Source organism: Neovison vison, chromosome 7, assembly GCF_020171115.1.
Source record: "Neovison vison isolate M4711 chromosome 7, ASM_NN_V1, whole genome shotgun sequence".
NCBI classification, from domain to species: Eukaryota; Metazoa; Chordata; class Mammalia; order Carnivora; family Mustelidae; genus Neogale; species Neogale vison.
Genome location: NC_058097.1, coordinates 130575272 through 130588147, shown reverse-complemented (window position 1 = coordinate 130588147; position 12876 = coordinate 130575272). Strand labels below are relative to the sequence as shown.

Below are 12876 nucleotides of genomic sequence, written 5' to 3'. Positions count from 1 at the left end.
ATTCAGTCATGGTGCAAGCAGCCGAATGGGAATGTTGCTAAGTCAACAAGGGTCTTCTCCGCTAGAAGCCTTTTAAACCCACAGTCCAGTACAGGACCTGCATTTATTTTAAGTCTAGCATGAGGACCCAAGCAATAGCCCCAGAGGATTCCCAGTTACCACTGTAGGACCCGTTAACTAGGATGTACGTTTGGTGCAGAAAGCGACCTTAATCCCTAAAGGACACAAGGTCTGCTCTGAGGCCAGGAGGCCTGCACTCTTCATTATGGTTATAACTGAAATGACTCAAGCGCCATCGCCATGTGTGGAGCCAAGGAAAATTATAATTTTAAAAATCTTGTAAATTTAATATTTCTAATGAAGTACAAGTTAATTGAGAGCTTCCTAAAGACAGTTTTTGTTTTGTTTTGTTTTTATAGTCACTACTGTGGATGTTCTTGTCGTTCTAGAAATCTTTGATTGCGTGTAGCTTCTCCAGCATCTCTCTTTGGTTGGTCTTCCAGTATCACTCCGTGATCTTATTCACGTTTCTTTTGAGGGGTCTGAATTCAGTTCAGAGAGCTCATCCCGAGTGCTTACACTGACTCCAGGGCCAGACTACAGTGAATTCGAATCCTGACCCTGGAATGTGTCCATGTGTGACCTTGAACAAGTCATGTAAGCTCTTTAGTTCTCTCTCTTAGCTGGAGACGACCCAGGAGCAGTCCCTTTACTGATACCGGAGGATTCAGTGAGATCTTGGCATCTAAAGCATAATGCTGGGCATGGAGGAACTTGGAAAACGTTGGCTAATGTGAACTCTCATTCTTAGTCCTCCCCATTCCAGTACACTCCTTGCTAGACCAAAGGCTGAGACAAAAGCGAATGAGACAGAGCCATGCCTTCGAGGATCTTGGAGTTTATGGGAAGTAAGAGTTCTCCATTCAACAAATATTTTTTGAGTACCTACTGGGTGCCGGGTACTGTTGCAGGCACGGGGGGAACACGGTGGACCTTGGCCCAGCAGGGACCGAAAGGCACAGATCTCATGGCCCTTCTGTTCTAACGGCCACATGCCCAGAAAACTGGACAAACAGTGTAGGATAGGGCAAGCAGTGTATGAAGGGGACTCACAGAATGTTTTCTCAGCTGAATCGGCTTCTAGCACAGAAGCCTGCAGTTAGTAGGTTCTCAGATGTCTATCCAACTGAATCAAGCCATCAGAAGCACAGTGAATGGATAGGCCAGATGGAAAATGTTGCCAAGAGCAGGTTTAGAGCAGGCTTTGAGTTCGCTGCTGCTCCCCAGCCCCCAAAGGTCAGAGGTCTCTCCATCCTATTCCAGTGGCTGTGGCCAGGATATAGGCAGAGCACCTGCAGTGCAGCCTTCGAAGTGAGAAGCCACCGTTGGCAGCAGGCTCTTCAGTCACTAGCATGTTCCAGCCTGCCAGTGTGATCTCGGGCCGAGCTCAGGATCTGGATCCCTGAGAGGCCTCAGCACACCCAGGTGCAGACAGGAGCTACCATCTGGTGTCTTCTAATGCATGACCAGATCGAGTCAACGCCTTGGCCGGACGTTTGGCACAAGCTGATTCCCAGGAAGTTAGAAAGGGGCCTGGGATTTATGGACGCGAGTCAGGCTCCTAACTGGAGGAAAACAAAGTCTGGGAGTGAGAGTTGACGTTGTGCATTGTGATTCTAAATCCATGCCTGATGTGATATTTCCATAAATCCTTTTTACCTCAGTCTCCATCTCCTCAGTTGTGGTGGTGGGTGGGGGGTGTTCATTGTGCCCTTCCTGTCTCTCCAGGGCTGTCCACTATTCCCCTATAAAGGGCCCAGAACTCTTTCAAAGAAAGTTACTCCACACGTATCTACAATAGGAAATTTTATCTTTATCACAAATGTGTACATATACCTACAATTTCTCCGTGATAGTAATTTATAGTTACTATAGAAGATTTGAAAACTTCAGAAGAAAATAAGGAAGAGGAGAAATTCTTATTGTGCCATACAGATAAATATGGGTGATGCTTTTAAAGTCTTCCTTTCCAGTCTTTTTTCCCAGGTTTTTGATGATAGGCAGGCAGAGCTGTGAGAATGTATGTGATTTTTTATTTTGGGTTTTTTCCTTAACATGATAGAATAAGCTTTTCCTTGTGGGCTTAAAAACTCTTTACCAACTTCATTTCCAATGTCTGCAGATGTTGACAGGATTAGTAATCACCAAGGAGGGAGCTCAGAGCTGGACCCATGGCTGAAAGCAGGTGCCCTGGTAGGGGTCTCTCAGTCCAAGCGTCCCATTCGTTCTAGGTGTCACTGGTGTCGTTTGGGTCAGTCCTTTCTGTCCCAGCATGGCGGAGAGATGGCATTAGGTAAGGGCCATCCACTTGTAGTTCAAACACGAGCCCCAGCTAATCTGACCCCTCACACCCACCTCCACCCCAGCTTTGAGAACTGCCGGTCTGAGTTCTCTGCTCGTCTTCACTGTCCTCTGCTCAGTTACGAGAGAAGCAAGCCTATGTGGAGAAGGTGGAGAAGCTCCAGCAGGCCCTGAGCCAGCTGCAGTCTGCATGTGAGAAGCGGGAGCAAATGGAGCGGAGACTGCGGACCTGGCTGGAGCGAGAGCTGGATGCGCTGAGGACCCAGCAGGTGAGGCCGGGGCCGTCCATTCCTCCAGCACCATGCTGTGGTTTAGGTTGTGCACTGTGCATTGTGGACTCAGAGGGGATGGAGAGCTCCCGTCCCCAGCAGACCAACATCGCGGCCCATGGAGGAAAGGAACCACCGGGACAAAAGTCCTTTAAAGAGAGTGCTGACCCCTGGGGGGCTGGGCACAGGGGAATGCAGCTGGGGAGGACATTAGGGTAGGACTTTGAAAGATGAGTTTGTTGGACATTCTGGGGGACGAACGTCAGAGGTAGTGGAGGATTTTGCATAGGGGAGAGAGGTATGGAGCAGCGCATTCCGGTGGCTGGCAGCGGCTAGCTGGGGGAGAACGCATAGCGCTGAGGCATCAGAAGCCGCCTGGTGGAAGGCATCCAGTCAGGTTGAGAGATTGTATTTGTTCCTGTGGCCAGCAGAGAGCCAATGACCGGGAGCTTTCTAAGCTGGAGAGGAATATACAGCAGGTCAGAAAAAGAGCCATCTGGTGGCCTCAGGAGGGTCTGGAGGGGAGACTGTGGAAGTCCGGGGGGCCAGCCAGAAGGCTCTTGGTGTCCTGAAGTGGGATTACATGTGGGAGCTAGTAAAAGGGTCAAATGAGTCGGGCGTGGTCATCAGTGAGTTTTCCAGGTAAAGGAGAGGAAGGAGTTCAGGACTCTCCCTAGGACATAATATTGGCCACAAGCTCCTAGTTCTTCTGCCTCCCCTTCTTTCTGCCAGTCACAGCTGTCGGTGTAACCCAGCTTCTGATGAGCTTAGAGTCACAAGCCGAGCCCGGGTCCATGTGTTCCTCAGTGAGGAAAACTCTGCCGCTGGTTTAAACTCCATAATACACTGGTCACAGACTCCTGGCTCCCGAGAGTGCCTGGGGCTTGTGTGTCAGCAGCCAGTGCAGTGGGCAAAGCCCCCTGCGCAGCTGCTGACGGGCGTGCTCAAAGTTGGGAGTCAGGGAAATGCAAGGCAGGGCTCCATGGAATTATCGCTGGATAGAACATAGTGGTTGTGGTTGGAATACTTGAAAACACTTGAAAGCGTCTGTTCGGGCCAGCTCAGCTCTTTCTCGTGGCAGGCACACACATTTTGCTCTGGGTGTGTGTACTTGATGAAGGAAGGAGGTGTTAGCGAGATTGCCCAGAAAATTAAGGAACCTACTTGGCCTCCCGCCATCTCGGCTTAGTTGCGAGCTTGTAGGAAGGGTGAGTCTGTCTCTGGACTTCTGAGCCACCTGCCTGTGCTGTGCACCCTGGTATTTAAAGGCCCACCTTTGAGTTCTTCTCAGTTAATGAGAACTTGACCTTCCCATCTACAAGGTAGGCTTCTCTGGTGCCTGCTACCTCGCTGGCATCTGAGGGGTACTCACGAGACTTTGGCCAACAAAAAGAGCACATCTCAATACTTAGAGCAAAAGGGAATATTCTTTTCCCAGTTAATGTGCCAACCCACACCCTAGAGTTAGATGACTTATCCTTGGATCTCCTCTTTTGAGAGCTGTGAAACCAGACTCAACTCCATTACCCTTGTTATTATAAGGGATCTCCCGCCACCACAGAAGTGAAATCATACTTAGCCTTGTTGGAAGCTTAGAGATGAAGGGAAGAGGAAGGGAAATGAACACGTTTAAGAATTCACTGTCTTCTCTTTCTTACAAAGAGCTCAAGATAATTTTTACATCTTACTACCACAGGAGTCCTGTGAAGTAGAAGAGAGAAGGGGGGGGAACATTCTCAAAGAGGAAGATGAGGCACAGGGCAGTTGAGAGACCAGCCCAAGGTCATTAGCAGATTAGGACATCCATCATTAGTGAAAACATGAAGGACAGGAGATTGAGTCTGTACTGTTCGCTGTGGTAATGCTAGCAGTAGGCACGTGGTGAGTAGATACTTGTGGACGAGCTGAGTGGGCAGCAGAAGCTGGCCTGCCTGCCCCCTCAACCTGTTTCTCCAACCAGCATCCTTATCCATTAGACCATGCTCTCTTTGTGTTCTTGAATCCTGAAACTCGTGCTTTTATTTGAGTAACTCTTGATGACCTGACTCAGGAGCCCTGTGGAGGGATGCCATGATCTCATTTGAGGCCAAGAGGATTTTGCAGAAATCAGCCAGCTGACATGACATCACATGGGGGTGACACAGAAGATGACGGGCACAAATGGCAGCCTAGCCAGGCCATGGGGTCTTTTTCTTGGAAACTTCCTAACAGCAGGGGAGCTTCTTATCTCAATGGACTGGTTCAATTGTCCCCCTGCCTGAGGTCAGTGCCTGGCCAGAGGGAGTCAGTGGTTTCTGTACAGGTTGATGAGGACAGTTACGTGCTTTCTGCTCTTTTCTTGCTTAAATGTTTGGTACTAGACCAGACTCTAGAATAGCTGTAATTAAAGCTTTAAAAAATGGAACAGAAACCTACAGGCTAGAGAAAGCCCCTGGGTCCATTTGCTCTGGTCTGTCTGGTAGGATCAGAGTCTGTGAGTACAGCTCATGTGCCGAGCTGTTGTTCCAGTTAATGGACGTGGTTCCGGGTAAAGCATTCAGGTACCCCACACTTTGCACCCAGCTCTGCGTTTACAATTTGTGGTCGCTGGAAAACTTGAGGGCAATATGCGTCCCAGGACATGGAGTAATGGGGGGAAATCATTCTCTTCTAAAGGCAAAACCTCAAAACATGCACATCATGCTATTTAGAGGAGATAATAGACCTGTGTTCAAAGGGAAGAAATCCAAAACATCCATATCCTTACTCGTGAGCAGTTCAAATAACATAACTGCTTTATTTTCTATCTTCCAGACCCAGATGGAAAGAAAGGGCTGAAAATGAGCTTGACTTGCATTCACAGATTTCTGGTAGCACTTTATTTTGGTTAGCCCTTTAAGGTTGATAAAAGCCTTTCTTAGATAGTAGCTAATTTGCTTCTGGGGCCCTCAGTGGAACAGATAGTCTGTCCTCTCTGAGCTACCACTGAGTAGCTAAGAGGAACTGGACAGTTCATTCCACCTCCCAGAAGCTGCGTTGTCTCCCCTCTAACATCAAGATAAGGTGCATGAGGATTCAGGGTGGAGGAATTTGGACGGTGTCATCCTTGGCGGTAGGATCTGGAGGGTCGACATCATCCCCGTAGAAGAGGGAGCGAGAGCATGAGGACAGAGTGGGACTGTGCTGTGGGGTCCGCACACCCTCTGTACAGGTCTGCCCCATTCCCGCCTCAAGATGCGTTATTTATCTTGCTTCTCAGAAACATGGAAACGGCCAGCCGCCAGGCATGCCAGAGTATAACGCCCCAGCCCTCATGGAACTCGTGAGGGAGAAGGAGGAGCGCATCCTGGCCCTGGAGGCCGACATGACCAAATGGGAGCAGAAGTACCTGGAGGAGAGTACCATCCGGCACTTCGCCATGAATGCCGCAGCCACTGCGGCGGCTGAGAGGTAAGGTCAGCCCGCGGTGCATCTGATGCAGCAGGTGGGGAGCTGCAGGGTCCCCGGGAGGGGTGCCGTGCTCTCTTGCCCACGCATGTGTGTCATGGGCCCGACGAGATTTAGTCCTTGTTAAACATGGGCCTGACTGGACAATGGGGCCGCCTCCGACCCTCAACCTGGGTCAGGTCTCACCTTCCCCAGGGGCCCAGCAGGAACTGTTAGTAGCCTCATTGTGCATCAGAAAAAGCGAGGCTCTGTGAGGTGTGCTGGTGGATCCCCAGTCACACTCGCCGGGAGCTGTGGGGCCACATGTTCCCTGGGGTCCGATATGACCCGATGCCTGGTTTCTTTTGCTTTGAAACTTGCTGTTGTCAGTTATTCCTTCTGCTGCTTTGCTTCCTTTCTGTGGACTCCACTCAGCCTCATCCTCCCCTTTGAAAATGAGCTTAGGGGCGCCTGGGGTCTCAAGTCAGTTGACTGTCTGCCTTCGGCTCCAGTCATGATCCTGGGGTCCTGGGATCAAGTCCCAGGTCAGGCTCTCTGCTCAGTAGGAGTCTGCTTCTCCCTCTTCCCCTCCCCCTGCTCATGATCTCTCTCTCTCTCACAATCTCTCCAATACATAGAATCTTTTAAAAATAAAAATGAGCTCCAAATGCTTGATAATCGACAAAGGAATGCTGGTAAAGCATCCTCTTGTCTGAATGAGGGAGTGCTCTTCCCCAACTGTTGGGGACTACCTGCACATGGTCTTGTTCCCCCCCCACCACGCCCCGACTTGAGGGGCCGTGCGTCCCACCGTCAGGGTTCCCGCTGCCTCCCTGCCCCCTCCATTGGCTGTGGGCCCATAGATTCCATGGGCATTTCATTCACAGTTGTTTGTGATTTATCACAGTTTAGGGTCAGTTCAGGTGGGGGAGACCCTCAAATCTCAGAATGTCCCTGAAACTGGGCTTAACTGGGGGCTGTTGTTGAGCCCTTTGGAAGGGTGGGACCCGAACCAGGTGAGGAGTAAACACAGGATGCAGCTCCATCATGTAGTTGGTGCCACGTTTTAGGGGCCATGGTACAGGCCTGTTGGGCTGGAGGGCGTGGGGGTACTCTGTAAGGTCTTGTGGGCTCTCACCTTCATTACTCAGGCAGAGAGGAACCCCCAGCAATGGTCCCTCCAGGGGTTCCCCCCAGGAACTTGGAGCAAGAGCAGTGCCAACCCATGTGGGCACAGGTGGGTCCGCCGGGCACCACAACGTGCTCACACCTGGAGAGACCCTGCAGATTCGTGTGGAGAATGACCCCCGGGGGTCAGTTCCTAGTGCTCGGCTATGAATGTCTGCGTGAGGGCAAACAGCCCGCAGTAGCCCCTCTGAGCAAGGCCCGGGAGCGGGCACAGACCCTGGAGAGGTGTGTCGCGTGGCGGAGCCCCAGAGTGACGGCGGGAGAGCTGGAGGGAATTGGGGCCTCCGGCTCCGTCCTCCTGCCCAGGGTGAAAAGAGTGAAGCCTGGATTTCTACAGAGCTGCGAGGTATTGCTTTTCAGCTTTCTATTCTCTGAGGCGGTAACTCACCTCTTCTCGAGGAGGAGCCCAGACGGTCATCCAGTTACTGAAGCCTTTGGCCTTCCTCGCCCTTTTGGGTCTAATGCCCAGCTGTCCGCGATGGCCCTGGGAGTCGCTGGCTCCGTGGGGTTGTTAGTGGAGGGAACACTGCACAGGCAGGCAGGGCCTCCCCACCCCCACCCCTGCAGGCTTCTTCCTCTGCTGCCGACTGTGGGCGTGTGATTACACATAAACCTTTCTGAGTGTCCCTGAGTTCCTTCAAAAAATCACCTGATTATGGGACGCCTGGGTGGCTCAGTTGGTTGGACGACTGCCTTCGGCTCAGGGCGTGATCCTGGAGTCCCGGGATCGAGTCCCACATCGGGCTCCCAGCTCCATGGGAAGTCTGCTTCGCTCTCTGACCTTCTCCTCGCTCATGCTCTCTCTCACTGTCTCTCTCTCTCAAATAAATAAATAAAAAAAAAAATCTTTAAAAAAAAAAAAAAAATCACCTGATTCCTGGAACAGAAATGGTAATTCGTGGCTGGTTAGGGCAGAGAACCACTGTAGCCCACCGGCTGAGGACAGGAGAGCCCCGGCAGCAGCGTAAATGTGTTACCTCGGAAACAGACACGGGGTCCTTTGTGTGTCGTGGCCATCTCCACTCCCCGTGCTTTGTGAGGGTAAATGTGTGTTTTGGATCCTGGGCCCCGAGAGGACAAACAGGACTGGGATGTCAGACCAGAAGTCGGAGAATGAAAGGTCTGAGGCGTGAGACACCTGTGGTGGGCACCGGTCAGAGCCCACGGCCAGCCACTCACCTGTGCTAGGCCCCGCCTTGCTCGTCTTCCTCCAGGCAAGGCACACTGCTCTGTTACCCACGAAGAATGGGAGTCCTGTGGGATTTCCCCAGCCCCGCAGCTCTCCTGTACCCAGTTTGGAGTCTCAGATGCACAGGTAGATCAAGGCCCTTCCACCAATGCGCCTGGCCCCCCTTCTTGGTTTCCGCATGTGTAAATTGGGCATCTAATAATTCTGTGGGAACTCCCTTCCCCTTCCTGACCACTCCTTCCCACCATCTGGGGGAAAGTCCATGAGATGAGGTCAGGGGGTCAGTCTGATCTCCAATTTTAATTTTCAAAGAAAACCTCTGTAATTTTGCACTGCTTTTCTTTTGATAGAGAGGGAGAAAGGGGAAATGAAGAATTTTTGAGAAAGGTCAAAATTCTCAGCTCTTGTCTAGATGCTCCGTGGCCATGTATGAACTGGTAAAAATGGCCAGCCATTCGGTTTGTAACTTTACGCACACTGTTGCATGCTTCGTGTTTATAAGCAGTGATTTTTAAAGGAATGATTTTTGTCTACTGAACGCTTCCACCATCTTGGTGCCTTTCGGCACCGTTGATCAGAATTTTGAGGGGTTGGGCCTTTTTTATGGTTTTGAACCTTTTTACAGATCCCAATGCAGTGTAGTTAATGTTTTTGAGAGCGGCGTGTGTGATTTTACCTCCTGAGGTGTTTTGATCTAATTCTTCCTGCTATCCTTACGTGGCAGCATAAATATGAATTTTTTAATTGGTGTCTGGCCTTGCGTGATTTTTCCAAAAGTTAATTGGTTGACAGTGTTTTCTCCAGCCACTGATTTCTGTGGTGGTGATTTTTGGGCACTGTAGGGTGAATTCATGACCTGCAGAATTGGCCTCAAAAGTCTGCCTATGCAACAATACAGCAAAAACCTCCACCACCTCTTCCAAAGCGCTCTTTTGGTTGTCTGCGTGTTTAAAGCATTTGCTTCTTTTCTATGTTAGTTGGCCTTGTGCTTTATTTTCAGCTGCATTTCACACAAATACACTTGCATGCGCCCACTTTGTTGCTTTATTTTATCTTCGTGCCTTTTGCTGAGGCCTTCTTCATAAAGACATGGGAAGTGGGGCGCCTGCTTCAGCTCAGGTCGTGATCCCAGGGTCCTGCAGTCACACCCCGCATCAGGCTCCCTGCTTAGCGGGGAGTCAGCGTCTCCCTCTGCCCCTCCCTCTGCTCGTGCTCTCCCTCTCTCTCTCTCTCTCTTTCTCAAATGAATAAATAAAGTATTTTTTAAAAAGACACAGGAAGCTCTAGCAGTGCAGCGTGATGGCTCAGGGCATGGACCGAAATATCTGGATTTGAATCTGCCCCACCTTCGCTAACCGGGTGTTCTCACAAAGTCGTCTCACCTATTTGTTCATTGGTACAATGAGGATAAGGCCAACTACCCAGGTTGCTGTGAGGACTGTGTGAGAGGCCCTGTGTAGCGGGTCTTACTTACCCTGTCTCTGGCGTAAAGAAAAAGCTCATTTATTGATAGCTGTCATTAGAGTGATAAAAGAAGGAGTTCTCTTTGCTATTCTTGAGTGTTCTAGAAAAACGCTATTAAGATTTTAAATATGATTGCAGATTAGAATATGAAGTTCAAGAGGTGTGAGATCTTTGGCTAGACCGTTTATCAATTTGGCATTCTCTGGTCTGAGACACTAGGGCACCTTGGAATTTGAGATACACCTAGATCACTTAGATGGCACCGTTCTCTTCTTTTTACCAGTCATCATTAACTAGGAGTGATTAAATTATCTAAAGCAGCAGAGGAGTAGTTAGCTTCGACCAGGCACCTGCTTCCAGCCACCCTGCACCATATCTGCCACTCCCTCCACTTCAGCTCCTTGACTGGACTTTCCAGGGACAGCTGTGTGTCCCCATCTCTCTGCCCCGCCACCCAGGATGACTGTCACACAGGGGCTCATGAAGCTGGCCGTGAGCTAGCCTGCAGGCTCGAGGGAAGATTTTGCCTGAGCCTCGCTGTCTGAGAGGCCCAGTGTATGTTTCCAAGTATTTGCCGAGTCTCCGTTTCACTGTAAAATACTGGAATTGCTGCTAGGTGGGTGAGAAATCGAAATAGAACGTTGACTCTGATTGAGAAAGGATAAGTATGGAGGACAAGCATGAAGACACAAGTACAATGACAACAGCTTCCCTCTGTCATAGGGGGTACAGTAGGGGTCCCACAGGAGAGCAAGGAGTTTTGATCTTTGGATTTCATTTTGTTTCCCCAGACACTGTCTTCATTCTGTCAAGTCTAGGGGGAGAGCTGGCCAGGATTTCGGAGAGGGAGAGGGGTTGAAGAGATACTGTCTTGTGGTGCCCTCAGATACCTCCCCAGGAGGATACGTGTCATTGTCTGTGTGTCCTGTGTTCCCAGGGACACCACGATCATCAACCACTCGAGGAATGGCAGCTATGGCGAGAGCTCGCTCGAGGCCCACATCTGGCAGGACGAGGAGGAGGTGGCACAGGCCACCAGGAGGTGTCAGGACATGGAGTACACGTAAGGGACCGCCATGTGCTCGTGGCCACTCTCCTCAAGTACCCCACAGGGCCCACCAGTCCCTCCCTGCTCTGAGCAGCTGATGGGTTCAACCACATACCCCCAAGTCTGGAAGGGAACCCAAGTGCTTTCTGATTCTCATTTTGGGCCATGAGGGGGATGAAAACCTCTTTTCCCAGGAAACCTGTCTGTCTTGTATTTCTCTGTTCTCAGGAAATGGGGGCATTGACCTTTGTGGAAAGCCAGCCCTGTGTGAGGCTTCAGAGTTGTTGAGTTTCCTGACTGCCCCTCCGGCCCCCATCCCCATCCCCAGGGACCCAAGATCCTCTGACTTGGTCCATGAGCGCACCGTAGTTTAGGAGGTCCCTGCCGGGAGGCCGCAACCATTCTGCGCGTATGTCCTTGGGGTCCCAGGAGAGGCCAGAGAAGGTGTGCCCTTCTGATCTGCTACGAAAGTTCTGTTTTGTATAATTTGCAGATTGTAAATGTTTGAGGACTCACGCTGCACATAACTCCTCCTCTGAATTATAATTCAAGTCCCTGGGGCAGCCCAAGAGAAATGGTTCAGGTTTTTCTAGCCAAATAGCTTCTGTTTATGGCCGTTTGGTTTTGTCTTGTTACATAGCATTAAGAATCTCCATGCCAAAATCATAGAGAAGGATGCCATGATTAAGGTCCTTCAGCAGCGGTCCCGTAAAGACGCCGGGAAGACAGACTCCTCCAGCCTGCGTCCCGCCCGCTCCGTCCCGTCCATTGCTGCAGCCACAGGGACCCACTCCCGCCAGACCTCGCTTACCAGCAGCCAGCTGGCCGAGGAGAAGAAGGAGGAGAAGCCCTGGAAGGGGAGCATAGGTGAGCCCCACGCCTCCTTCAGGCCAGGATCTGAAAAGCAAGAGCTACACAGATGTGGAGAGGCGAGCCCACCCGGTCGGAAACCCTGGTGGAAAGGGTTCTGACCCTTTGGCAGTCCACGGCTCTGCCATCATGAGATGCAGAAATGTCAGAGTATCTCCGCGTCTGTTGACCCATCTGCAGATGGCGAGGATGATTGGTCACGCTTTAGTTGTGGAAATCAGATGAGATATATGGAAGCAAAGCTAGACTACAAGAGTAGCTACCGGCCCTGGGTTGATTCACGTCACAGTCATTGTCATTATTGCTGGAAGTTGAAGTAACCCTCACAGCAGAAAATGGGAAAATCCCAGCGAGGTCAGGCTCTGGACTTGGCTGGACTTCTGCATCTGTGTCTGGAAAAGCAAGGTCCCGCTTTCTGCCGGGTGGCTGAGCTGAGGGCGAAACGAGAGAATGGGGAGAAAGTGCTTTGGAAGCCGTGCTGTCAGGCATAAGGGGCAGTGGGTGGTCGTTTTTGTTGGGTGGTGGTTGCAGAGGTGAGTTCTGCCGATGGGGTCTTCCTCAGCCTCAGTGGGCTTGCTGGGTACGGGCAGCCCTGCTGAGGGGGCCGCCAGAGCCTGGAGCGGAAGCAGGCAGTGCGCCCGGACACCCGTCTTGCTCTCTCTTCCCTTGAGCTCCAGCGGCTCCCAGGCTCTGGCCCTTCTTTGATGCCTTTCCCTGGGTCAGAGTGTGTTTTGTTTATCTATGGAGCTGAGAGCCGTCCTCCTCCGCACAGAAGCCCAGAGGAGCCTGGCCGCTTTGTGCCAAAGGGGAGAAGGGCTTCCAGAGTGGACCGGCCAGTGTTGGGGCATCAAAGGCGCGGCCAGAGTCTCTGTTTGCCGTCCCTTCGCAGGTCCCTTCAGCAGCCCCTGCCCACCACGGGAATGCACTTCAAAGAGGACGTGTGCAGATGGCAGCTGGGGTCATCGGAGACCCTCCCAAGGGCCCGTAGCTCCATCCCCTGGTTAGAGAGCCCCGGGGAGTAGTGCTCAGGCCGGTCTGGTACAGGAGTGGGAAGTATGCTGGGCCATGATGGGTCACTACCT

General features: G+C 51.4%; 1 protein-coding gene across 11 annotated transcripts in view; it reads left to right on the top strand.

Annotated features, from left to right (window-relative positions):
• Positions 1–12876, top strand: part of AMOTL1 (angiomotin like 1) — a 153571-nt gene that overhangs the window by 131481 nt on the left and 9214 nt on the right. For all 11 annotated transcript variants that reach the window (XM_044258293.1, XM_044258284.1, XM_044258287.1 and 8 more), the window contains 4 exons: positions 2481–2630; positions 5869–6059; positions 10814–10939; positions 11565–11791. In XM_044258293.1, coding sequence (XP_044114228.1) covers positions 2481–2630; positions 5869–6059; positions 10814–10939; positions 11565–11791 — 694 coding nt within the window. The remainder of the gene's footprint in view (positions 1–2480; positions 2631–5868; positions 6060–10813; positions 10940–11564; positions 11792–12876) is intronic.